Below are 27,505 nucleotides of genomic sequence, written 5' to 3'. Positions count from 1 at the left end.
ACACTCAAGTCTTTCCTTTTGCAAACTCTAGCATATCTCCACAGACCCTCTTTAATTGAAATCAGCCTTCCTTGATGGAGAGAGTGGTTACTTACTTGATTATCCAATAGTTTACAACAAACAATAATTTAACATAAAATAAAATTAACGCTTTACCACTTTAAGAGAGATAATTGACACTCATTGACCCCAAAAATAGGCCCCTTGCGGTATTTCTCTAAGTTGTATTCCAAGATCTTGTTGTACAACTAGAAATAGGATTGAATCCCTATGACAGCAACTCCCCTTCATGCATAGCTGAGATTTGTTGGTGTGCAGTCCAAGTCAGTTGAGAAATCATAATTTGCTCTGCTCTTTTATCTAAGAAATTTCTTCAAATTTGCTGAGATAGAAGAGGAGGTTGCCTGCTGCAAATGGGGGAAAACATGTTGTAACCTTTAGGTAGACGAGCCAGAAAAGTGGTTGCCAGCTGCAAATGGTTTTTTCCTTGCTGTCCAAAACCGTAGAATAGCTTCAATGGTCCTTAAAACCTTAATTTTTTGGGGCACCCTTCAACATCTATAAATAGATGGGTCGCCCACCATTCAGCCTTATCCTTTGGTGCAAGTTTCTCACTCTACCATATAGATTTCAGCCGCCAGCCACCTACCATCTGTTGTCTAGCCATCAGCGATTGCAGCCCATCACTATTTATCCCTAGACTATGTGTTTTCACCCATGGCCCTGTTGTTTGGAGGTTTCCATTTGCTACGTCATCACAACACATGATCAACTTGCGTTTTCAGCATCTGGTACTAGGCAACCAATTGCTGCCATTTCTTCCACCGGGCAACTGTTGCAATACTTGTGTTTTTGCTATCTAGTAGGCCGTCTACATCAGCAAACACCTCTCCTGTCGTCACTTGATAGTTCTCTGCCTTGGCACTCTCTCATCTTTGACTCGTGGTTATTGCACTTGGGATCCATCTCTGGTGGACGTCAAGTTGACATTGCATTGCTATGCCCTTGGGCATTCTGTACACTCTTACATTCATTTACATCATTCATTCACTTCAGAGTTTCTTCCCTTTGTGTTTGTCTCTATATTGTTGGGATATAAAGGCCCTATAACCTCTGTGTATAGTACACGCACATTGTACATGTGAACGTTGTTGGGATATAAAGGCCCGGTAACCTTTGTGTATAGTACACGCACATTGTGCATGTGAATGCATCCTTTACGTGCCCTAAGTATAAATACATTTTATTCTTTGTGTACCAACACATTGTTGGTACACTTTGATTGATTCGACTTTTCACTCTGCTCATACTCTCTCCACTCTTCACACTCACTTGTTCACTCCAGCTCGACCTCCATCTCTCTTAGCTGTGCCCCTCTTGCTTCAAAAACTGGTATCAGAGCACAGATTGTGTGCGCTTCCCGAGACCACTGGCTGACAGGCGACAGTCAGCTCGCGAACAGGTTGAGCTCACGAGGGGCCATAAGTAGACGTACAGCAGCAAGTGTGGCGTGCAGGTGATGAGGCAGTGGCAGGCGTGACGTGACTGGGCTGCAGTGGGTGACGGGACAGTGGTAGGCGCCAACACAACCAGCAGTTGTGACTTGCAGGGCACGCGGGCATCAGAGACGACATGCCAGAGACCAGTACGGGAGCAGCGCGAGTCGAAATTTTACATTTTTGGGGTAAAATTTTGTGACATTGGATCTTAGAAATTTGGGGCTTTTTATGTATTGGCAAAGCTTTAGTCAGCCGGGTCAGATTGATTGATATTCATGCAAGTTTGGACTTGAAATTTTGGGGGTTTGCGTAGAATTTGGTAAATTTCTGCATCTTTTGCTCGTGCAATGGCCGGTTAATGTACAAACATCAGAGATTTATTTCTGGTTGAGGAAAAACAGCAGGGTATTTTGCTGGTTCAGCTTGTGCTTTCGCAGATTAGTACATTTACTCTTGTGTTTGCGATAAAATGGTTGCAACTTCTAGTTTAGACATCAAGAGTTTGATGGAGATTAAACGGTTTGATGGTCATGGAATTGACCTTTGGAAAGACCGTATGCAGGGCATTTTGTTCCTAAAGGATTGTGAGGATGCTTTGTAGGAAGATAAACCCGTACTAATGTCTGATGCAGATTGGGCCAGAGTGAATAAAAAGACTGTGGCCTACATAAAGATAGGTGTCACTGATGACATTTTGACAGACATTAAGGATTTAGACATAGGTTATGCAATATGGGAGAAGCTGAAAACTACTTATGAGATCACCACACCTGTTAATCAGGTGCATTTAATGTGCAAGTTGGTGAATATGCCTCATATGACCATTTACGCATATTTGGTTGTGATGCTTTTGTGCATGTTAGGGATGAGCTGAGGAATAAACTTGACTCAAAATCCACCAAAGGCATTTTCATGGGCTATGGTGATGAGGGTGAATTTGGCTAGAGTGTGGTTACCTCAGTCCAAGAAAATTATTCGCAGTTGTAATGTTGTGTTTAACAAAGCAAAATTGCTGAAAGGCTCTTTAGTCTCTAATGAAGATCTGGAAAACGTGAAATTTCAGAGTTTGCAGCCACCCATTACTTCAGAAAATGAGCCTCAAGGTGCTGTACCTTAGGCTGAAACTGATGATCAACCGGTTATTTTTGAGCCAGATGATGATGGACAGCAAATAGAAGCACAAGGAGGTCATGGACAGCAAGATAGGCTTGCTGATTATGAAAATGCAGGTGCTGGAAATGAAAATGAAGGTGCTGTATAGCATGAACAGCATGTTGAAAATGGTTTACAGTAGGAAATGAATGCTGAAAATAATATACCCCCAGATGTAGACCCAATTCTTGAAAATGCTGATCATTAGGTATGCAGGTCTACGCGCGTAAGAAGGCAACCACATAGGTTTGACCCCTCCTTGCATTATGTGATGCTTACAGATGAGGGTGAGCCTCTTACATACAAAGAGACCAAGTCATATGAGTTCAGTAGTAAGTGGGAGCTAGCTATGCAGGAAGAGATTAAATCTCTATATGCAAATGATACTTGGGATCTTGTGTCATTGCCAAAGGGAAGGAAGCCACTTCCAAACAAATGGGTGTACAAAGTCAAGACCGTTGATGGGAAACCCAAGTACAAGGCAAGGCTAGTTGCCAAAGGTTATGCACAAAAGGAAGGGATTGACTTCCAAGAGGTCTTCTCACCTGTTGTGAAGATGACCATGTTATGTGTGCTTTTTGCTCTTACTGTTGTTTTGGATTTAGAGCTGTATCAAATGGATGTAAAAACAACTTTCTTGCATGGTGACATTGATGAGAAAATTTACATGAAATAGCCCGAGGGCTTTGTAGTTCCTGGAAAAGAGCAAATGGTGTGTAAGCTTAAACGCAGCCTGTATGGGCTGAAACAAGCACCACGGCAGTGGTACAAAAAGTTTGACACTTTTATGCTATCTCATGAGTTTACACGCAGCCATGTAGATCATTGCTTGTACACGAAAAAGGATACAAATGGCAACCCCATCATACTTGTTTTGTATGTGGATGATATGTTACTAGTTGGGAAAAGAAAGACTAGCTTGGATGCTCTCAAAAATCAGTTGAAATCAGCTTTCTCCATGAAAGATTTGGGGAATGCAGAGCATATTTTGGGCATGAGGATTCGTAGAGATAGAATGCAGAAATTGCTGTTTTTATCTCAAGAAAAGTACATTGGAAAGGTATTGGATAGATTTAACATGGCTGAAGCTAAGGCTTTTGGGGTACCGTTACCTCCTTATCTCAAGCTTAGCAAAGCCAACAGCCCGAAAGATGATGTGGAAGCAAATGCTATGAAGGGGGTTCCTTATGCATCGGCTTGTGGCTCTCTTATGTATGCTATGGTTGCTACTTGTCCAGACATTGCTCATGCAGTGGGAGTTGCTAGCAGGTTTATGTCAAATCCTGGCAAAGCACATTGGGAGGCTGTCAAGTGTATTCTTCGATACCTTAAGCGTACACAAAGAAAAAGTATTTGCTACGGGCAGGGTGCACTTAGTTTGCAAGGTTATTGTGATGCAAGCATGGTAGGTGACTTGGACACTCGTAGGTCCACCAATAGGTATGTATTTACAGTTGCTGGTGGGGCTGTTTCTTGGTGTTCCAGGTTGCAGAATATTGTTGCACTGAGTATCACTGAAGCTGAATACATATCAGCTACTGAAGCTTCTAAGGAAACTATATGGTTGAGCAGGCTTGCAGATGATCTCGGCATGTCTATGGGTACTGTTATTTTGGGATGTGATAGCCAAAGTGCTGTGTATCTGGCTAAGAATGCCCTGTATCATTCACGCACGAAGCGTATAGATGTGTGATATCACTTTATCAGATAGATTCTGGAAGATGGCCAAATCACATTGACCAAAATTAAAACACAAGATAACCCTGCAGATGTTCTCACTAAAAGTCTAAGCAAAGCTCAACACGAGCATTGCATTCGACTAGTGGGAGTTGGTTATCTAGAGGTTCATATCGGACCTTTAAGTGGAGGTTGTTGGGATATAAAGGCCCGGTAACCTCCATGTATAGTACATGCACATTGTACATGTGAACATTGTTGGGATATAAAGATTCGGTAACCTCCGTGTATAGTATACATACATTGTATATGTGAGCTCACCCTTTACGTGCCCTAAGTATAAATACATTTTATTCTTTGTGTACCAACACATTGTTGGTATACTCTGATCGATTTGACTTTTTACTCTACTCACACTCTCCAGCCGTCACACTCACTCGTTCACTCCGGCTCGATCTCCATCTCTCTTAGCTGTGTCCCTCTTGCTCCAACGTGTATTTGAGTTTTTGAGCTTTTGTGTTTTGCGTTTTACATTTAGGGTTTGTGTTTTGCTTGTCTCTGTTTGAGTCTTTGTGTTTCAATCTTGGTTGTATATGCTGTGTTTCCTCAATGCAAACCCTAGTATATCTTCACATGGTATCAAAGTTGGTGCTTTGCTAAAGAGTATTATGTGGTGTTTGTGGAGGCTAGTCTTTGTGCAAGACTCACGTGCTACTCGATTGTGGCTCATAATGTCTCAAACACGTTTTTCTTCGGATCCTATGATGTCCTATTAGGCTTCTCCATCATTGGAGGCTCTAAGAAGGCATTATGGTCTCGAGAAGAAGGTAGACACACCTTCCACCTTTACCATCTTTTTCTTCTTGTTTTGGTCATCTTACAGATGAAGAGTTTGAGGAGTACTTGCGTAAGACGTACAGTTCGGTTTACATTCCTCCAATGAATGCTACTATTCCATTTGGATTGATTGGTGAGACTAACCATCTCTCTAATCTTGGAGGGACTATGACATTTGGTGCGTTTGGTAGTCCTTCTCCTTTATGTCTGATAGGCCTTGTGTCATGTTCGTATAACCCTTTCGTCTTCCTTTTTAGGCTTAGTTTTGAGCTTGAGAGGGGGTGTTAAGCTAAAACATGCTTTACAGTTGATTAGCATCTTTAATAGCCCCAAAACATGCTTAATCAATGAAAACACAAATTTGGTGCACGGCTCAAGAGAGTTTCAGTGGTCTCCCAAAATCCTAAATTTTTGGGACACCCTTCAACATCTATGAATAGATTGCCTACCGTTTAGCCTTATCTTTAGATACATGTTTTTCACTCTACCGTGCAGATTTCAGCCATTAGCCATCTACCATGTGCTGTCTAGCCATCATCGATTGCAGCCCATCACGATCCAGTCCTAGACTACTTGATTTCAGCCATTTTCCTACTGTTTGGTAGTCTCCATCTGCTGTGTCATTGTAGTACCTGATCAGATTGCATTTTGAATATTTGGTGTCAGGCAATAGGCTGTTGCCATCTCTCCCACCGGGCGACTGCTACCTGCGTTTTTGTTGTCTAGTAGGCCATCTACATCAGCAAACACCTCTCTTGTTACTTGACAATTCTTTGCCTCAATACTCTCTCATCTTTGACTGGTGGTTACTGCACTTGGGATCAGTCTCCGGTGGATGTTACTCTTCAACATTGCATTGCTTTGCCCTTGGGTATTGTATACATTTTTACATTCATTCACTTCAAATTTTCTTCTCTTTGTGTTTGAGTTTTGAGTTTTTGTGTTTTGCATTTTGCGTTTAGGGTTTGAGTTCTACTTGTCTCTGTCTGAGTCATTGTGTTTTAGTCTTGGTTGTATATATTGTGTTTCCTCGCTGCAAACCCTAGGATATCTTCACACCACGTTTAAAATCCCAAGCCCTTTGGACTTGAAAGGGTTCAAACTTTCATTAACCTTAGTCCTTGGCATTAAATATTTTATTTCTCTAACTCTCATGACACCAAACGTTTCCAAGGGCACATTTAATGGCTAGAGCCAGGATTTGATAGCAAGCATCCAATTAGCACTTGCCGATCACAACTTCTACCAATGTCCACCACTACCCAAACTAGGGTTTGCTTATTGTGCCCACAATTTAATGTACATTCACATGTGCACAATTTAATTGCTTCAAAGAAATAAGTTAAACATCTATGTCCTTGTGACACAATTGCCAGCTATCCCATAGGTGTTTCTAGAAAGTGGGTCTTAAGGGGCTTGTGATGTTGTGGTTTGCTCAGTGTTGGATGTGGGTGGGGTCCTAGTCCATATCATCTTGCAACAAAATATGTGCGTCAATCCATGTTGTGTAGGCAAAGAAGTTCAGTGCCTTTGTGAACCTAAATAAGTAGGCCAGCTCCACTCTCTTGGCTCCCAGTTTAGCTCATGCAAGGCTCAATGCTCCTAGATCCAGAACTATCACTCTTGGATCTTTGACCAAGCAAAGTGTTGGTCAAGCTTCCATGAGTTTTCTCCTATGACTCCAATCCTCTTGGAGGAAAGCTACGTCCTATTGCCCTCTATCTAGAGCTAACTTGCCAATATCCTATACATTGAAAATGTTAGCAATCATGTGTGTCTTGCACAATCATCTGTTGTGCCTATGAGCCTTAGTCTGAGTCAAATGGGGACATTAGGAGCTTTGACATTCTTTTTGTTAGTCTTATCATATTTTTTGATGAAGTAGGCAGCTCTGTTTAGAGCATGCATTTCTTTTTCAGTCAGGTTTTTAGTGTGTTCACACTGCCCGAAAGGTTTACAGCTCAGTGCGTTTCTCTTTCAGTGGATTGGGACTGCATCCACACCGAATAGATTGGGTGATCAGCTTCAGCAGATTGTAATCACCGTTTCCTGGTGTTTTTGACCAAGTCAGCCAGCATTTATTGCATGCCCTGATGCAGATCAACACGTTTTCAGCTCCTCTGGCTATAAATAGCTAGTCTTTAGTGCCTGTCATTCATTCTTCATTGCAGATTCAGCACACTTTGCCATCCGTGGCTCTCCTTGGTCTTTCAGTGCTGCCATTTGTCATCAGCATGATTTGGTGCCCTCACTGGTGCTTTGGGCTGCATGGAAGGATTGCTTAGTCCACATGGTATTCAACATTCTTTTTGAGTTTACTATAGATTTTTCACTTTTGTTCTCTTCTTTCATTGCAGCGTTTCTCTTTCCTTCTCTCTCCGTGTTCGTGTTTTTCTTTTATTGTGCACTCTCATAGAAGAAAGTGTTTGGGAGGTGAATATATTTATACTGATTATTTGCACAGGGATGCCCAACAATGAAAATTGGGCTACTCAGCTTAGGCACAACTATATAGGCTCTATATTTTTTGATGAGCTGAAAGGGGCATGATACTTTATTGAGATTGATATGAGATCTGGCTATCAAATATGCATGCAAGAGAGTGATGAGGTAAAAATAGCATTCGGGATTGATCGTGGTCTTAATCATTTCTTAGTGATGCCTTTTGGATTGATGAACACCCCAACCACATTGTAGAGCTTCATGAATAACATCTTACACCCCTTCCTTTTCAAGTTTGTGCTTGTATTTTTTAATGACATTCTTATCTACAAAAAGTCACTAGAAGAGCACTTGGCACATATCAGAAGGGTGTTTGATGTCTTGAGAGAGCATAGGTTATCTGCTAGAGAGAGCAAGTGTTGATTTATACAAATATGAGTAGAGTACTTGGGGCACATTGTGAGTGAAAATGGCATACAGGCTAATCCTAAAAAGATGCAATGTGTAAAGTATTGGCCAACACCCTCCAATACCACTTACTTATGTGGGTTTTTTGGTCCATCCTCATTTTTAAGGAGATTCATCAAGCATTATGCCACAATTGCAGCACCCTTGATAGATTGGTTGAAGAAAGCATCATTTTTTCGGGATGCTATAGTTGATCATAGCTTCAATCAATTGAAGGAAATGCTTACTTCAGTCCCTATCCTCGTATGCCTTGACTTCTCAAAATAGTTCACCATTCAGTGTGATGCTAGTGGCAGAGGTATAGGCACTGTTTTGTTGCAAGAACATGGTGTGGTTGCTTTTGAGAGTTGCAAGCTTGATGAAAAGAAAATGCAGATGAGTGTTTATCACCATGAGATGTCGGCCACCTTTCATATTGTTAAGAAATGACACCATTACCAATGGTAGTCGGTTTAGAGTGAAGAGTGACCATCAAGTCCTCCAATACTTCTTGAATTAGTTTACTTTGACTTCTAAGTAGAGGAGATAGGTGTCAACTTTGTAGAATTATAATTCTGATATCTCTCCCACTAGGGACAAAGATAATGTAGTAGTTGATTCATTGTCATGGATGTGGGCATACAAAGTGTCATCCATATTGGAGTTGCATAGTGATTGGATTGAGGAGCTTGAGGAACCCTACTTGTTGAATGAAGAATTTAACAACATATTTTAGAAATTAGAGCATGGGGTAATGGAAGGAAACTTCTAATATCAACTTAAGAATGGACTTATACAGTCCCATGGCAAGATTGTTATCTTCCACAAATTTTCCTTCTCTTAGAAGATCATGAAAGAGATGCATTCTTGCCCCATTGCTGGTTACTTGGGTGTCTTTAAGACATATGATAGGATTGCCTAAAGCTTTCACTGGAAGGGTTTATGGAGGAATGTCAAGGATTTTGTGTCTAGATGTATTCCATGCCAACAGAACGAGGATAACACTCTTAGACCAGCTGGTTTATTGTAGCCCTTGTCTATCCTTGAGGGAAAATGGATTCATATTACCATGGACTTTATTACAAGCCTATTCATAACCAAAAAAGGATGGAACAATACATATGTGGTAGTAGACAGGCTCACCAAAGTTGTCTACTTTATCCCCACAAAGACTCAGTATATTGTGTCTTAGGTGGCCACTCAGTTTATGGAGTATGTATTTAAATTACATGGGTTATCTCATGTCATAGTGCATGATAGAGATGCTGAGGTTATGAGCAAGTTTTGGTAGGTGGTTTTCACATCTATGGGTCCCAAGCTTGCCCCATCCATAGCATACCGCCCCTAGATTGATGGCCAGACTGAGAGGGTTAATCAATGAGACTTATTTGAGGCACTTTTGTCATGATGTATAACATAGTTGGGATATGTGGCTCTATTTGGCTGAGCTTGCATACAACAACTCCACTTACTCTAGTATTGGGGTTTCTTCTTTTGAGGCACTATATGGGTATAAGGTTTTCTCCCTATGGTCCTGTTTAATGACAAGATGAACCCTTAGAGCAAAGAGGAGTTAAGAGTGCATATATGCCCTTGCTTCAGCAATGTAAGGTGAAACTTCGGAAAGCACAAGATCATACAAAGCTTTATGTTGATGAGAGGAGAAGGCACATGGAGTTTCAAGAGGGAGAGTTGGTCCTTTTGAAAGTGCCGAAGTCCCATTACTCCACTCTCAAGGATGGCAGTAGTAACAACCTGGCCCATAGGTTCTATGGCCCATATTGGATCATAAAGAGAGTTGATGACTTTGCTTATTGCTTAGAATTCCCCTTCTCAACCAAGATTCACAAGGTGTTTCATGTCAGCCAGTTGAATCCCTTTATTGGCACCTCACTGGACCATGTGGAGGAGTTATCCCCTATAGACGATAAAGTCATCATTCAATATATTCCTTAGGCAATTTTTGCATAGTGAGATAAGAATTCGATGTCTCGATCAATCAAGGAATACCTCATCAAATGGCAAGGCCTACCCTCATAAGAAGCCTCTTAGCGACTAGCAACTATTTGAGGAGTTTTCCCACTTAAGAGAGGCTCAATGGTCTGAAGACTAATGAGACATGCCTTGTTTTGACCCTAGACTGCATGCAAACAGTACTTTTGTTTAGAACAAATTTGTACCTGCATTAATTACAGCCAAGAGCTTCATACATGGTCTAAAAGCACTCGTCATAAGCTCTGTTTTTGACATGTGGCACACCCCGTTTGGAGCAGCCTATCAAAAGTTATGGGAGATTTACCCCTAGTAGACCTATGGTGGGCAGCATGTTGCCCTTAGTCTTGAAGACCCCATTTATTTTGAATTGGTGGTCTAGTTCCCATGTGCAAATGCCCATTTCATGTATATCATCTATATATATCCATACACCCAAATTCCTCTTGGATATGAGCTCCTCATCCAAAAAATTCTCTCATTGTAATGCTGATTAGAGTAGTACTCTGTAGCCCTACTCCTTAGCCACTACAATAAGTCCTCCTCATTTGGTTTTTGTTTCTAAGGACAAAAACTTTTGGGGTCAAGATGGAGTGTAAAGAGTGAATGGGAACCATGGATAAATACCCAGTCGCACTGACCGGGGTATAAAAGGTATAAGTGACCCACTTTAGGGCATCAAAGAATTAACAAAGAACTATCTCTTCACCTTCATTGAGCTTCCATGGCTTCCTCTCCTTCTTTCTCTCTCTTCTTGCCCTTCTCTCTCTCTTTCTCGGCTTTCTCTCTTCTTTTCTCTTTCTCTCTCATCGCTTTAGCCTGTCTATGCTAGATAGACCCATGGGAGACATCCATGGATGAGTGCCTCTTGAGCAGCTTCACATTGTATCTGTCTTAGACATTATTTTGTATTCATTAGCTATGTATTGTTCCATGTTTTTTCTCCATTTAGTTAGTCACAACATTAGATGACAACTTTCTTGGGACATGTGAAATGCCGAGACTTCTCAGATGTAACATTTTGGTTTCATAGGCCAATTTGGCCTTTTGTAGACGTTAATGTAACTTTTTTTCTTTTTCCTCCCTACAGTCTTCTTTCCCTTCTCTTCTCTTTCTCTTGTCCTCTTCTTTACATCTTTGTGTGCTGGAAAGCTTTCTGGTATAGTGTGATACATGTGGGAACAACATTAGTGCAATTCTCAAGTAACATGGCTATGTGGTGGCCTATGCGAGTAGAGTTTTGTAGGGTGAGGATTTGCAGGTTTACAAGAAAGAGCTTTTAGTTATCATTCATGCTCTTAATGTATGGAAGCACTATCTGTTTACGTGCTCGTTTTGTTGTTCAGCTTGATCACGACTTTGAGATGTTTTCTCACTCAGACAAAGTTGTTTGAGAAGCATATGAGCTGAGCCAACTTCTTGTCCATGTTCCACTTCTAGATTGTTTATGTGGATGGAAGAAGAATGTTGTGGTTGATGCTTTATCCAAGATACCATATGTTTTAGCCATATCTATTATTTAGAATTAGGAATTAGGAATTGGATAAGATGAAGACAAGTTAGACAAAAGATGAAAATTTCAAAAGGATTTATGATCAGTTGATTGATAGTCAGCATCATGAGCATTATGGTCTTCGGGATGGTTGTCTTATGATGCACGGTTGCTTATGTGTAATGAAGCTGTTGAGGTCGAAAGTAATATTGAAAGTCATGCTCCATTGTAAACAAGGCATCGAGGTATTGATGCAACGGTGAAAGTAGTGGAGTCTTTCTTTTATTTGCCAGCTTTGAGGCGTGATGTTGATGCCTTTGTGTGAACATGCATTATATGTTAGAAGGTTAAGTATGACTGATATAAGGTATCGGGACTTTTACATCCGTTGCCAATTCTAGATACACCTTGGGAGAGCATAGGCACATTTTGTTCTGGTGTGGAAGAGGGTAAAAGCATATCATTTGGCAAGGTTGTTTATGTATAACATTTTCAAGTATCATGGTATGCCTTAGTATATCATCAGTGATAGAGATCCAAGAAATGACCATCTTGTTTTGCAGAGGAATTTTTGACTATATAGATGCTTCTTTGAAGTTCTTGTCTTTGTTTCATCCATAGATGGATAGATAGTTAAAAGAGACAATTTCTACAAAAGAGGCAATGTCTACCTTCTTGGATCTTCTGAAGTGTTTTCTCAGAGCATAAGACCACATGGGAACAATTTCTTACATTGGAGTTTGCTTAACAACACTGTTCATAGTTCCACTGACAAGGCCATGTTTGAGATAGTTGAAGGTGGTAAGAAGGTTCCTCCTATTTTCCCTAAAAGGATAAAATCTTTGAGGTAGATAGGTATGTTGATAATATGGATTTAGTGTACAGGAAAGTAAATCAAGCTCTTCAAAAGTCACAAGAAAATTATAAGAGGACAGCAGATTATGATTGTAGACATGTAGACTCTACTGAGGGTGATCGAGTTCTTTTGTGATTGAAAATGATTAAAGAAGATGAAGCAGAAAAAACGTGTACTCCCTCAACTAATCATTGGGTATTATGGGCCTTTGTGGTTGACAGAAAAAATCACTGTATCTTTGGAACTGTCTTTGGTGGGTCTAGGTCATTGCATGAGTTCTACTAGACAGGGGGCAGGTCAATCAGTAAAAAAATGAAATGAATTAGTGCATAAGCTTATGCACATGTTACTTTTAAAAAAAAAAAAAAAGTGCAAGTTTGTGCAGACATAAATTAATTTAATCTAATCAGTAGTTAAGGTCTTGTAATTAAGTTTATGGATTTTACTTGAGCTTGCTTTCCAGCTTATTTCTGATCGTATGAGGATCTTGGTCAAATCAGTAATTAGGGTTCTTGGTCTTGGTCTTGGTCGAATAAAATCCACAAAAGAATTGTTTTTGGATTTTATTTAAGCTTGCTCTTGGTCTGATCAGAATCACAGTTTTATAATAAAGTTTATGGATTTTATTTTGAGCTTGCTTTCTAGCTTGTTTCTATATGTTCGTGGATTTTATTTGAGCTTGCTTTCTAGTTCTAAGATGGATATACAGGCAGTATTGATGCCTTTTGGATAGGTTTTTTGGGCTCTAAGATACCACTGTTTGAGAGAAAAATTGCATTCCCCATGCTCTTTCTTAGGTCACAACTCTCTGAGCCTGGTAGTAGATTATTCTGGAGCAAGTTAGGATTTCAAATTTCAGTCTCTAACAAATGTCAACCAAGTCCTTGATTTTCTTAGCGGGTTTTGGGAATGATGCAGGAGATACGAATTGTAAAGGAAGTGACGGATCTTGAGGAAGAAACGGGATTTAAAGTTAGGGTTTTGGCACAGAATTATCCCAACACCCCAGGTTTAAACTGTGATAATATCCTGCCAGGTTTTTATGCACTTTCAAATATCATGTGACCTTTAGTGATTTTTCCACAGGACTTGCGATTAGGGATTTCTGGAAAGTGGATGAGAATACTATAGTTTTTGTTGCAGACCCATCTCTGGGTGGTAAGTGACATAGATTATGATAATGTTCCCTCGATTATTAAGTCTGGTCCTCTATATGCTTTTTTCATAACCCTCTATTCTCTTTTTACAAAAACATCAAGGTCTTTAATCTGGCAAAAAATTCATATGTGACTAACATTGACAGGCTTTACCAGGCCTCAGCCCTAGATTTGCATGTTATGCCTTCTTAATTTAACCTCCTACCATCCATCTACTTCCTGGATTTATCAGGACTCAGCTCAGACATACTTGTGACAAGTATTGCATTTGTTGCATTGATTCTATACCTCATGGTGGTTACTTTCCTTTGTTTTATCTTCTTGTTTTTTGAAGTGCAAAGTTATATACAACAGCAAAAGTTCGCTGGTCAAAGTAGCTTGTTCCAGTCTGTAGCATCTATCTTTACTTCTCTCTGTCTATTTAGACATGCATTAGAAGGGTTCTGGCTTGATCTATTTGTTGGTTTCATTTTCCCAAAGCCGTAAGTGCACTGCCTGATTTTGTGATTGTAATGGGGCTCTATTGTGGATTGGACAGTGGCAACTGTGTTTTTGATAACATGCACAGTTCAGATTATTCTACACATTTGCATGGTTTGTGTGCGGGTGGTTTCCAGACAGGAAATATGTGTTGGAAACATAGCATAGTTAAGTCACATTCAGGTGCATTAGTGTGAGTTATAGACCTCAGGTTGAAGTAATGTTCATCGAGGTATGCATATGTTTGAATGTCCTTATGTAAAAGTTCATATCATACATAAGGCAGGAAGCAAGGAGGGCTTCAATAGCTATTCCACCCTGTTGTAGTTCCTCCCATCTCCCAATCCACTCTTCTCCAATTTCATGGATGGATCTGAAAAATCTGTGCTTGATAGGGCTATCTGGAGATGGAGACCTTACAACCGGGGCTGAATGGTCCTCACAACTGGGGATGAACAGAAGAGACCTCATGACCAGGGCTGAACAGTCCTCATGACCAGGGCTGATAGATAGTGGAAGTGCCCCTGGGTCTCCTAGTACAGTGAGCACTGATAGATGTGGTGCTCCTTTGCCTCCGCTACTTGCTCGCAAATCCAACATGTATGCTTCTGTGGGGGTTTGGATGTATATCTACCAGTCTCAATTTCTAGCTAGTGTAAAGAGGTATGTATCCCATATGATAGATGAGTATCCATGTATCTAGGGCATATAATAAAGCCATCCTTAAGTGGCGTGGAGAAAATTGCCTTAGTAGAAAGCCATTGTCATCCCCTTCTCAAGTACTACTGCCAGCCATGTGCTGTTGATCCCCAGCTGAATAAGATCCTGTTTAATGGTCGTGCTGGTGTTTCAGTGGCTCAAAGTAAGAGACAGTGCATGAAGGGAGTTTTGAAAGGGTGGTAGCCTCTCCATGCTAACACCATGTAACTTGAACCAAGATGTCATCTGGCCATTACCAACATGAAGTATCACCCTTTGCAGCAAGCTGTCTTGAGGGCTTAAGAGCTAGTTGTGCATCTCTGTCTGGGGAGCTCCCATAAGCCATGTTGAGCAACCAAAGTCATTAAGGGCATCAACATGTAGTTGTATTACATTAATTCATAAATTTGGTCTGCATTTATACCCCTAAAAAGGTTTTATTTGTATTATTTGGCATTTTTGGTGCATGATATGTCAAATGCCCATTTTTTTGCCTATATATAAGTCTGGGCATCGTTGTCACCATTCATCTGATTCATTCTTCATCAGGTTCTTCACCTCTCCGCACTTTCCACTGCTGCCCCCACCCCAAGACAGAGGACATCTCAGTTCATGCCATGGAGTTCTTCCCAAGTGCTGTCCTTCTTTGGGAGGTTTCCCAGCCAGCCATGACCATTTTTGGAGGCGACACCAGAGTCTGATGCGTTTTGCTGTGCAGACTGCTGCCCTGGTGCTGCTGGTCATTGACACTACTCCCAAAGTTGCATTTTGTGGGCCAGGCTTTCGTTGCATCAGTTTTTCTCTCTCCTCCAGCAGTCAACTACAGCAACTGACCTGCATTTTTCAATTTCAGGCCCCAATTCCATCTGCTACTACTACATTTCAGTATTTAGCAGCCTGTCCTGTTGGTCTTCTGCCCCTGGAGCACTCTGTACTGCTGGTCATCATCATTGACTTTGCGTTTTCCTCTCTTGAAGGGATGCCCAAATGTTGCCTGTTTGCAGCCAGTTTTTTGGAGAGATCTTCACTCACACTTTTGCTTGTTCTCCTCTGGTTGGCTGCCCAGCAGTTGCTTTTACAGCAGCCATCATCTTGCAGAGGTCTGAGCATGTTTTTCATCTCAAACAGATCCTGAGGATTGCGCTTTGCTTCCTCTACTGCTGTCCATCATTTTCTAGTGTCTTCTTTGACATCCCATTGCTTGGAGGATTGTGTTTTGCTCCCTCCACAAAGCTTCTTCATTCATAGGTGTTGCCACTAGATCAGCCAGCCTCCAGGACAGAGCACAGTTACCTCCAAGCTCTGCTCACCATGATGCTGGTTCTAGAGACAAGGCCACTCTGAGGCTCACTCCACTGTATCAACATTCAGCATGACTACAAATAGGCATGCAGCCCACCACTCTCTCTCTATATTTTTTTTGCAAGTTTCAAGAGCCCTATCTTTGCTGCCCACACCCCGTTCGCAGAGGACATTGTAGTCAGCAGGTCTTCCCCTTGCTATATGCTATCATTTGGCGCATGATTCTAGTCCCTAACTCCACCTATGAGCTATTGCATGGTATCTTGGAGCTTCGCCTGCACTTTGAACCTTGCATTTATTGCTGATGTCATTAGTTGGAGCTGTTGCCATTAGTCACATACTGTTGCTGCCTGTAAGACATTTGCGTTTGCTGAGTCTCTCTTCTCCAGTTGTTGCCTACATCTCCTGCACAGTTGTCTACAGTCTTTAGTTGTCGCCCAATTTTTCTTTCTCCTCAGGTACTTGCGTTTTTAGTCTTCTATCTTCTCACTACATGTTTGCATTAGATCAAACCTCCTTGGCTACGTTTATTGGTGCTTGACACAAGGAGATTGGCTTGCTGTGTTTTTGGATCCATTTTGGAGTACGACACACTCTCGAGCTTATAACCTCTGCCTTGATCCCAAAGATATAAGAGTTCGACGTTCAATATTCAATGCATAGTGTGTTTGTTGCATGAGCATCATATATTCTGTAGTCATTTATTTCATTATTCATTGTGTTCATTGTCTTTGAGTTACCCAAACCCTAACTATGTTTTGTGTTATCAGTTTGTGCTTTATCATATGATTGGTTTCTTGAGAGTACTATGAATTTTTGGGCTAAATATGAAGTTCAAATATTAAAACAAGATTATATAGAAAGTAAAATCAATTTATAAGATCATTATAGTAGCTAAGATGGGTTAAAATAAGTCAAGTTTATGGAATAAATAACTCGTAAAAGTAGTACATTTAAAAGTATTTTCTTGATTATTATTGATGTTATATATTGCCTATAACTTTTGTAACATTTGCTTGAGAATAGCAATTGTAAATGATTGGAACAAACAAAAGAAGTTCAAATAGAGGTTAAAAAATAATTTTGAAAACAGACAAGAGGGGAAAGAGGTGAAGAAATTAAGAGCACATGCCCAAAAGCAATGGAGACTTGAGCACATAGAGAGATAGGGCTGAATTCTTTCTTTTCTTCTCTTTTCTTCTTCTTAGTGTGGTCACTAGCATCCGGATGAACCTCATAAGGTTTATTTGAATCAATGATCCATAACATTGGTGTAGGCATGACCATGAATTTTAATGTTTGAAAACATTGATTAAGCAAACTAGTCTAGGCAATGGGTGGACTAATGTACTTCTTCTTCTTTGATACCCTTCAGCACGTGGATCAAGCCTAGTTCTAAATGGACTTTTAAACATATTGAATGCAACCTTAAAAAGCTCACTTGCCCAATTGCTTGAAGATAAGGCTAATCAAGCACTACTCTTACCTTTTTAGGGTCAATCCTAATGTGAACCAATATGACATATCCAAGGCATAAATGCTCGTGTGAAAAAAACATGTTCCTTCAATGACTTTATTGAGATCATTGTTCTTGATGATCACTTTGTTGAGATCATTGTTGTCCACACAAAAGTGTATCATGACATTCTTGTTAGTGAGAAGAATGGGCACGCTCCATAGAGACTTATTCGGCTCAATAAAGCTTGTAGTAAGATAGTCATACACCTTCCTAGCTATCTCATTCTCCTCTTTCTAGTTGAACGTGTAAGGTTGCCTAGAGATAAGATGACTATTGGGCGTCATTTCTATTCTATAATCTAATATACTATGGTATGACGAAATTTCATTGGGTAGTTGGGATGGAAAAACATGTGCAAATTCATGCAATAAGAGATCTAGATAAGTATTGCTAGTGAAATGATCGTAATTAAAATTATTAAGTGAAAGAGAATTCCATTGCTAAGAAAAAGATGAAATTTATCAGTAAAAGAGGCTTATGTTCCATCATTTGGTTCAAACATACATTTGTAAAAATTTATATTTGATTTTGTGGTCTTAGAGAGTGGATTACTCTCCACCACATAGAAATGACCAACATGTTGAAAAGACTACATGATCTTTATACTTAGGGGATGAACAAGCATAAAACCACAGCATGCCAAGGATGAGATCAATGCTTTCTTTTTTTTTTGCAAGTAAAATGTGGTTGGTTATATTACTCAAAAAAATTGATTACAACAGAGTGCTCATGCTCAATAGACTAGCTGGAGTTGATGCAAAGTCACAAATACATCATGTATACAAGCCTCTCAAGGCGGTATGGGGGGGATGGGGGCAAGAAGCCATGGAGGGGGGGTGTATCATCATTTGGGGCTGCTTGCTTCCATCACGAAAAACAGGTCCTAGCCGCCCCAACTGCGCATGAAATGACAACGGAGCTTCTAACAAGCCCTGGACTCGCCGTGCACCTGATCCCATTGGTCGCGGAGGGAGTGGATGATGGAGGACCAAAGCTCTGCTAAGGTCGCCTGTACTGAAAGTCTCTCTCTGCCGAAAGCCTCCTGACACCGCACCTTCTAGATATGCCATCCAGTAAGACTCCCTATGATCTCCCATACCTCCGAGTGGTCTGCTGTGGGCTCCAATACTTGGCGGATGGGTAGAGCCTCTAAACCGATCACTGCGCACGACCTTGCTCGATAATGAATATCGTGTCCTGCATTCTAGCCTCATATAGAAGGTGATGGCCTTGGTTGACTGCTTGCCAATAGAAAGCTCCCCATGAGATACATCCAAGGCTGGGTGCTATACAGCAAAGGATGCGGCATGCTCCTCTCCACACGAATTGCACCTCCTCACATAACCAAAGGTAGCGCTTTGGGGTTTCCAGAGGTTGCTGTGTGCAGCACTTACAACCTCTCTCCTTTTGTATCTAGGCAAGCTAACTTCCCACCGCCAAGCCTTCATGTGCCACTAGCCATAAGAAATACGACACTCTCCTCGGTCTCCAGCTATCCCATAGGCGGCGCGAGAAGGTCCGTTGGAAAGCGCCCAATCCATATCCTCTTGCATTAGTATGTGTCTGCCAATCTTGGTAGTGTACTCAAGGAACCTGGGTGGTTTTTTGGTGACCGCAGTGGTTGGCCATAGCCACTCTCCTAGATCCCACTCCAACTCATCAAGTGGTCTGCCCTCCCAGATCCAAAGGGGTCCTTCCAGAAAACATAGGGGTCCAGTCGCCATGTCTTCCCTTGAAGGCCCACCACCCGAATCCTTCTCCACAAAAGAGCGGCTATCCCCTCATCCTACTGCCCTCTGTCAAGGACCAGACGCTCCCCCTCTTGAACGGCGAAGAAAGTCCCCTGTGGAGTGCCGCACACTCTACCTACCACTTGTAGGGGGATGCCTGTTGGTGAAAACCTAGCTGCCCATACCTCCCTGGGCTCTATCGGCTCTCGTATTGGGGAAGTAAGCCACTCCAGAGGTACTGCTGCGTCTATCTCCCTTCTTCTCAACTCAACCCCTCTCTAGCAACCTGATACTCGTTGCAACACCTCCTCGTCCGCCATCTTGTACACCTCCCGCCATGTCCTGATGGTATGAGCTGGGCCGGCCTCCCAACCAGCCCATTGGATGTGGGGGCGCTCGCTGATCTGTGCCCCTTTCTGATCTTTGACTTGGGAGTTTCAGATCACCGGCTGACGGTCTATCTCCTCCTGGCAGCTTGGGGGGCCCTAGATTAGGGCCTTACGGAGGCCCTGCCACACGTGGAGTAAGTTGCGTAAGAAAGGTGATCTTGGGGGGGGGGGGGTGATCTGGGTTGATGTGAAGATCCATCTTAGGGACGGCCTCCACTCATCACCAAGCCTCGGTCTACAGTCCTGAGACCCTCATGCAATAAGACCTTCCAGGTCTGCTCGCTTGGTATGAGGCCGTGGACAACTAGCTTGCCCAAGAGGGCCATACTCTGATACTCTGGGTCTATGATCCGAAGCCCTCCCTCTGACCGATGCTGTATGATGGTCACCCACGCCACCTTGGCCCTGGAATCCCTGGAGCCATTTGACCCTGACCAAAGGAAGTTCCGCACTAGGCGGCGAAGCTGCACTATGCAAGATGAGGAGAAGCACCAACATGAGGCGACGTACCAGGCCGTCGCTAGGAGGACTTGGTTAACCACCAGGGCTTGGTTGGCTAGTGAGAGGTAAGCCGTGCTCCAGTAGGTCAGTTTTCTCTGAATAGAATCAAGGACATGAAGAAATTGCTAGGCAGGAGTGATGTCGAGTCCCACCTAGTACCCTAGGTACCGGACGGTCTGCCCTTTGCTGACCGACTTTTGCTAGTTAATTTTCGCTCCCGCTGCAGAATAGAATACATCAAGAGCCAGCCTTACTCTCTCTAGCATCAACTCATCGTCCTCTATGTAGAGTGTTGTATCATCTGTATACTCTGAGTCTAACAACTCAGTCTCCTCTCTCACTAGAAGTCGGAAGCCGCGTAATCTGCTCACACTTGACCTGAGGAAGTGAGACATCGCCTTTGCAAAGAGTAGAAATAGGTATGTGGCCAAGGGGCAGCCCTATCGAATCAATCTCTCTAGCCGAAACTCCTCCCCTCGCCTTCTGCCTATGAGAATCCTGTTGGTGGCCGATTTGTAAAGGGCAGAAACCTCGCGAATCCAAACCTGGGGGAAACCCAACCTCACCATGGTGCTCTCTAGGAAATCCCAGTCCACCTTGTCATAAGCTTTCTCAAAATCCAAGAGTAGTACGGCGAGTCTCTACCCATTGTGCTGAGCCCACTGTGTCGCCTCAAAGAAGATAAATACATTGTCTCGGATGCTCCTAGCCTGGACAAAGCCTGTTTGTGTGTCATGGATGATGTTTGGAAGCATGGGGCGTAGTCGCCTATCAATCATCTTTGCCAGTGCCTTATAGGCCATTGACAATAAGGTGATCGGTCTCCATTGGGAGAGCTCCAACCGGTCTCCCCCTTTGGGGAGAAGATTGATAAGGCCTATTGAAAGACTCCCTTGCATCTGTGGTCCTGAAGTGAAAATCTCTTGGAAGGCCATTAGTAGGGGGTCCTTCACCAAGTAGTGAAGGAGGCCTTAGAGAGGCCATCCTCTGTCGGGCATTTTTGCCCATCCTGTGTATGGAAAGCCTCCTCTCGTTCCTTCTCTATGAAGGGGGCTAGGAGGAAGCGTCCCCTATCCTGTGTGACGAGGGACAGGATGTGATCCCAGACCTACTGTCTACATCTTTCTCCTCTAGCTGAGGCTGTCTCCTACTAGAAAAGGTGCGTGTAATAGTTGGTGGCAATCTCCATCACTTTGTTTGGGCTAGAACGAGTCCTTTCATATTGATCCCAAAGTCTGCGTATCTGCTCTCCTGCGGTGCGAAGCTAGTGTACTTGGAAGAACTCCCTGCACACATCGCGTCCCCCTTCCACGCCCAAAAGGCTGCTGAGGTGCAGAAAGAGAACTCTGAGCGCTTGTCCTCTCGGCTAGCAATGATTGCTCGTACACGTACCTCCTGTGCGTGGAGGGTGGGATCCCGTGGTGCCTCCTGTAATAATCTCTTCGTGGTTGCAAGGTCCCATCGAAGTGCTCTCTCCTCCTTCCATCTCTACTGCCTAGCCTGTAAGGTTGCCTCTTGGTAGATTCTACTTGACTTGGCTAGGACCTCTACAACCTCCTCTGCTATTGGGTCCCTCCTACCGCACTCTCTGGTCCAAATCTGCTCTGTCTCGTCACCTTCTCCCTCCTATAGATCAAGTCAAGGATCCGACAGGATTGTGTGGCTAGGGCGGATGCTGGGGGATCAAGTGTCAGGAGAACCGGGCAATGATGGACAACGTGGTGCCTGCCAATTGCTCAATCTGGCCTCGACGAGAGCCTCCCCACTCTCCCACATAAAACCTGTCCAACCACTTCAGCAACGCCTGTATCCCCAAGAGAAGTCCGATGACCTTTCCCTCCTGTGGAAGGCTGGGTCTCTCCAGGCATTGTATGCTCCTACTGCCAGCAGAAAGACCTCCCATGCCTCTTGCTCCTCCCCAGCCATGCCCTGGTAGTTTCTGCCTTTGCCCTATTGTTCCTCCAAAGCCTCCAAGTTGTTGAAGTCTTCTCCAATGATCTAGGATTCCACCTTTGTAGGGCAAGGTTAGGCACGAAGATAGAGGTAGACAGACCTTACGCTCAGTGAGGGAGACAGAGAGAGTGCGAGTGAGCACAGTAGAGAGTGAACACGTTTTTTGGTACAATAACAAGAGTACCACTTTAGGTTTTAGATAGATATATGTATGAAAGTACAATGTGCTAAGGGTGTGTTCACACCCGTGCACATATAAAAGGCATGATGGCCCTTTATTCCCAACAACCTCCCACCTAAAGGCAATGTGCCTTAAGAGGAGAAAAGAATCAGCTAAGTTTAAGTATGTACAAAGCTGAAATAAATATATCTATCCAACTCCCATCATCTGTCGGCAATGAGCAAACCGCTCTGTTGGAAGATCCTTCGTGAGAAGGTCTGCAGGATTATCATGTGTATGCACTTTGACAAGTTCAATGCTCTTGCTGTCAAGTACATCTCTAATGAAGTGATACTTCACCTGTATATACTTTGTCTTTGCATGAAAGACAGGATTCCGTGCTAGCATGATAGCACTTTGACTATCACAATGGAGAATAGGTAACTCTGTGATGCCAAGCTCTCCCACCAGACGTGAAAGCCATAAAGCCTCCTTGCATGCCTCAGTGCCAGCTACATACTCTACTTCTGTAGTAGACAATGCAACACACTTTTGTAGCCTGGAGATCCAAGAGACCGCTCCTCCTGTGAAAGTAAACACATACCCAGAAGTGGACTTCCTGCAGTCCGCATGACCAGCATAGTCTACATCTGTAAAGCCAACAACAGATGCTTGCTGCTTTCCAAAGCAGATACACAACTCCTTTGTGCCTTTGAGGTATCTCATAATACCTTTCATTGCATCCCGATGCTTCTTGCCAGGGATCGCCATGTATCTGCTAACCATTCCCACTGCAAAATCAATGTCAGGACGTGTAGAAACCATAGCATACATCAAACTGCCAACAGCTGAAGCATATGGTATCTTGGCCATTTCAGCCTTCTCATAATCAGATGTAGGGCTGTCCTCTGCACTGAGTTTCACATATGGAGGCAATGGAACCCCAATTGGTTTCCCTCCCTCCATATTGAAACGCTGCAAAACTTTGGAGATATACTTCTACTGAGATAGATAGAGTAAGCCTTTAGATCTATCTCTAAGTATTCGCATGCCAAGAATGTGATTTGTATCACCAAGATCCTTCATGTCAAAGCTGCCATGAAGACTTTGCTTCAATGAATCCAAGGCATGAGTATCTTTGCTAGCAATCAGCATGTCATCAACATACAAAACCAAGATAATCACGCTGCCATCTGCTGCCTTCTTGGTGTACAAGTAATGATCCACTTGACTTCTATGAAAGCCTTGGGACTGCATGAATGTATCAAACTTATGATACCATTCTCTTGGTGCTTGTTTTAGCCCATACAAACTCCTTTTGAGTTTACATACAATTTTTTCTTTCCCTTGTTCAACAAACCCTTTAGGCTGTTGCATACATATGTCTTCATGCAAATCACCATGTAAAAACACAGTCTTTACATCCATCTGTATGAGCTCCATATCTTTAATTGCAACCAAGCCCAAAATGGTTCTCAATGTGGTCATCTTGACTATAGGAGAGAAAATCTCATCAAAGTCAATTCCATGCTCCTGCTTGTACCCTTTTGCAACCAATCTTGCTTTGTACTTGGGTGAGGAACTAGAAGTGACCTTCATTTTGTAAACCCATTTGGATGGAAGGGTTTTTTGCCCTTTAGGCAATTGCACAAAGTCCCAAGTGCCATTTTTTTCAAGAGATTCCATCTCTGACAACATGGCTTTATACCATTTCTTGTTGTCCTGTCTGTCCATTGCTTCCTTGAAGCAAGACAGTTCACCACAATTTGTCAACATGACATACTCAGCCACATCAATTGCACTAGGAACAAATTTGTCAGGTTGTCTAGTAGCCCTAGACGATCTCCTAACCTGATGGTTATTGTTTGCTGGCTATTCCTGCAAATTTCCATTTTCAGCATGCTGTCCTGGCATTTCAGCATGCAAATCAGCATTAACAGCTTGCTGTCCTGGTTGTTCCTGCATATGTAATGGCTCATTTTCATGGGTAATAGCTGGCTGACCATTTCCAGCGTCATTCCTAGCATTTACAGGTTCATTTATAGCAGGTATTTACTGCTATACAGCGGGCACATTTTGCTGTCCAAAAGGTATTTCTTCCCGGAATACAATCCTATGGACCTCCTCAGTCTTTTCGGGCTGTTTGTGCATGTGATCTTCCCGGAAGATAATGTCATTGCTGCGTACTTTCCTTTTCTCGGGATCCCACAATTTATACCCCATTTCACTCTCCTCACTATATTCTAGGAAAATACATTTACAAGACTTTGGCTCAAGTTTGCTGCGTTTTTCTTTACGAATGTGCACAAAAGCCTCGCAGCCAAACACTTTCAGATGAGCATATGAAGGTGGCTTGCCCGACCACGTTTCTTGGGGAACTCCCCCCCCCCTTTGGTGATAGATTAATCAAGTGAATGGCTGTCATAACAGCCTCTGCCCAAAAACCATGGGCTAATGCAGCATGAGACAGCATCGTGCGGACCTTATCCTGTATGGTCCGATTCATACGCTCTGCAACTTCATTTTGGGGTGGATTATGAGGGGCTGTGAGCTCCCTCTTTATCCCTTTGTTGTCACAAAATGCCTGAAAGGCTTTGGACACATATTTCCCACCATTGTCAGAGCGAAGACACTTAAGTGTCTTATTTGTCTGATTTTCAGCCAATACCAAGAATTTTTTAAACTTGTCAAGCACTTCATCCTTGCCATGAATAGAGTAAACCTATACTTTCCGTGTAGCATCATCGACAAAGGTGACAAAATACTTCTTTCCCCCTAAAGATAATCCTGGCATTTGATATACATCCGAATGTACTAACTCTAGAGAAGAAGATTTCAAAGAAAGAGACTTTTTGTGAGAAGTCTGTGCATGTTTGGCATAAATACAATGATCACAGTGCTCAAAATCAGCATAACGAAGACAAGGTAAGTAACCCAAACGAGAAAGCACTTTCATTCCTTTTTGACTCATGTGTCCCAAGCGGCCATGCTACAAAGAAACACTTGGCTGCTCGGTCACGGCAACAACATGGTCACGCACACTAGATACATGAAGTGGATACAACGTATCACTCTTGCAACCTCTAGTAATAACCTTGGATCCCTTACAGATCTTCCATTTTCCATCACCAAAGGTGGTATGAAAACCATCATCATCTAGCTGCTATGTGCTAATCAAGCTCTTCTTGAGCTGAGGTACATGCCGTAAATGTTGAAGTGTAAAGACAGAGCCATGCTGAAACTGTAACTGCACACTGCCAATACCTGCAATCTCACATGCATAGTTGTCCCCGAGATGGACAACACCATGTCGGCCCCCTGTATATGCGGAAAACCACTCATGATGAGGGGTGACATGAAAGGAATCACCTGAATCAAAAATCGAGGTATGCATGTCATCATCTGTATCTGCAAGTAGAGCATGTGCACCAAAATGTGAAGAGACAAAGAGTACATCACTCCCACTGTCACTGTCATGAGTGACTACATTCACTGCTTCAATTTTTACACTGCTTTTCTTAGGCTGACTGTCCTTCTTCTCTTCGTTGCAGTCATCTGTCTTCTTGCCTTTTCCTTTCTCTTTCTTCCATTTGTAGTAGTCACGTTTAAAGTGACCCTTCTTGCCACAATGATGGCATTCAACATCTTTTCCATGTGATTTACTGCGTCCCTTGCCATCATATTTGCCCTTTTGCTGTGATCTGTCCCTGGTATGCAAAGCACTGAAAGACTTACTGGATGCATTGTTCTGCCGATTCATCTCTTTCATAAGTAGAGCACTCTCTACATCAGCATACAAAAGGATCACATTAGAATTGCTCATAGCAGTTCTGAATGTATCCCAACTCTCTGGTAGAGTGCAAAGCAAGAAAGTAGCCTTAAATTCCTCACCAATCATGAACTTCAAGGCAACGAGCTAGCTGAAAATGGAGTTAAACTCACTCAAGTGAGTAGACATTGCTGTACCTTCTTTCATACGCAAATCCTTAAGCTTTTTCAGCCAATACACTTTACTTGCAGCGCTCTTTTGTGCATACAATTCTTCCAGTTTAGTCCATATAGCATATGCAGAATCCAAACCTTCAATGTTGAAGAGCAAGGCATCAGAAATCAATAGCTCTATGGTTGAGCGTGCAAGCTCATTGAACTCATCCCAATCATCCTAATCCATGTCCGTAGGCTTTGCCCCTTAATTTTGATCGGATTTGCATGCTTCTTTTGTAACAGGATATTGTAGCATTGTTTTTGCCACACTGCAAAATTATGTGCGCCTTCAAGCTTCTTTATATGCATCAAATTACTGCTGTCATTGCTGCCAGCCATGGTTTTCAGCTCAAATGTGACAAAAAAAAAAAGTAAATGCAGGCCCAAATTGTCACCCAAGTGACCAAGGTACAAACAAGTACCAATCAGCAATAAATGACCGCGCAGAAGTACAGATTTCAGATCTGTAATTCAGTTTTCAGAAGCACCAAACCAAGTGCTACAGCATTATCCAACTGATTACAGCTGTTCCAAAGGGCATGTGCATCTCATTACATGAGAAATCCTAAAATTTCAGCTGCAATTTCTGTTGTACGTGTAGCTACGGGCATAAAATTTGACATGAATGGTCAAAAGCTCCAAAATTTTGTGCTCAAAAGTGTCAAACACACATCTGCATTTCCTCTGTCATGCATAGGACTGTTCAATTTTGCCAAAATAAAGCAATTTCAGCAAAGGCCCCAAATTTTACCCAGTGTTGATGTCGAAATTGCGCAGAATTTAACCTGCATGTATATAAAGTGACCAAATGCTGCAGAAATTTTGCCCAAATCACAAAAGCCCCAAATTTCACGGGGTCCAATGTGCCTCAATGTCAAGAAATTGGATTAATTTCAGTCCAATTTGTGCATGTCCATTAAAAACCCCGAATGTTGGAGGCAAGATTTCATAAATTCCTGCAATTTCTGACACAAATGTGCTTGTCCTGCATCACATTCTCCAAATCTAAGAAAAGCCCCAAATTTTATGGGTCCAATGTTGATAAATTTCACTCAGATGAGCAAAATTTAAATAATTTTGGTGAGATTCCCAATTCAAATGCGCACAATGTCTGCAATTTCTGACGTAGATGCCTCAATTTTACATGAACAGTACTCAGTCTGAAGAATCCCCAATTTTCTGGGCCAAAATTGCACAAGTCTGGCCTTTTGTGCCTGGCGCGCGAAACCCTGTCGGT

The 27,505-nt window shown here is 42.4% G+C and overlaps 1 protein-coding gene across 3 annotated transcripts in view; it reads left to right on the top strand.

The window, feature by feature from the left end:
• LOC148037466 (thylakoid lumenal 15.0 kDa protein 2, chloroplastic-like) overlaps positions 1 to 27,505 on the top strand; it is an 85,175-nt gene that overhangs the window by 42,927 nt on the left and 14,743 nt on the right. For all 3 annotated transcript variants that reach the window (XM_087677306.1, XM_087677305.1, XM_087677304.1), the window contains 2 exons: positions 13,313 to 13,403; positions 13,481 to 13,552. In XM_087677306.1, the coding sequence (XP_087533432.1) occupies positions 13,313 to 13,403; positions 13,481 to 13,552 (163 nt within the window). The remainder of the gene's footprint in view (positions 1 to 13,312; positions 13,404 to 13,480; positions 13,553 to 27,505) is intronic.

The sequence above is a fragment of the Lygodium microphyllum genome, chromosome 4, assembly GCF_053477565.2.
Source record: "Lygodium microphyllum isolate KBCC chromosome 4, Lygodium_microphyllum_v1.1.10, whole genome shotgun sequence".
In the NCBI taxonomy this organism is placed as follows: domain Eukaryota; kingdom Viridiplantae; phylum Streptophyta; class Polypodiopsida; order Schizaeales; family Lygodiaceae; genus Lygodium; species Lygodium microphyllum.
Note: the sequence above shows the minus strand (reverse complement) of the source record. Positions and strands in the feature narration are given on the sequence as shown.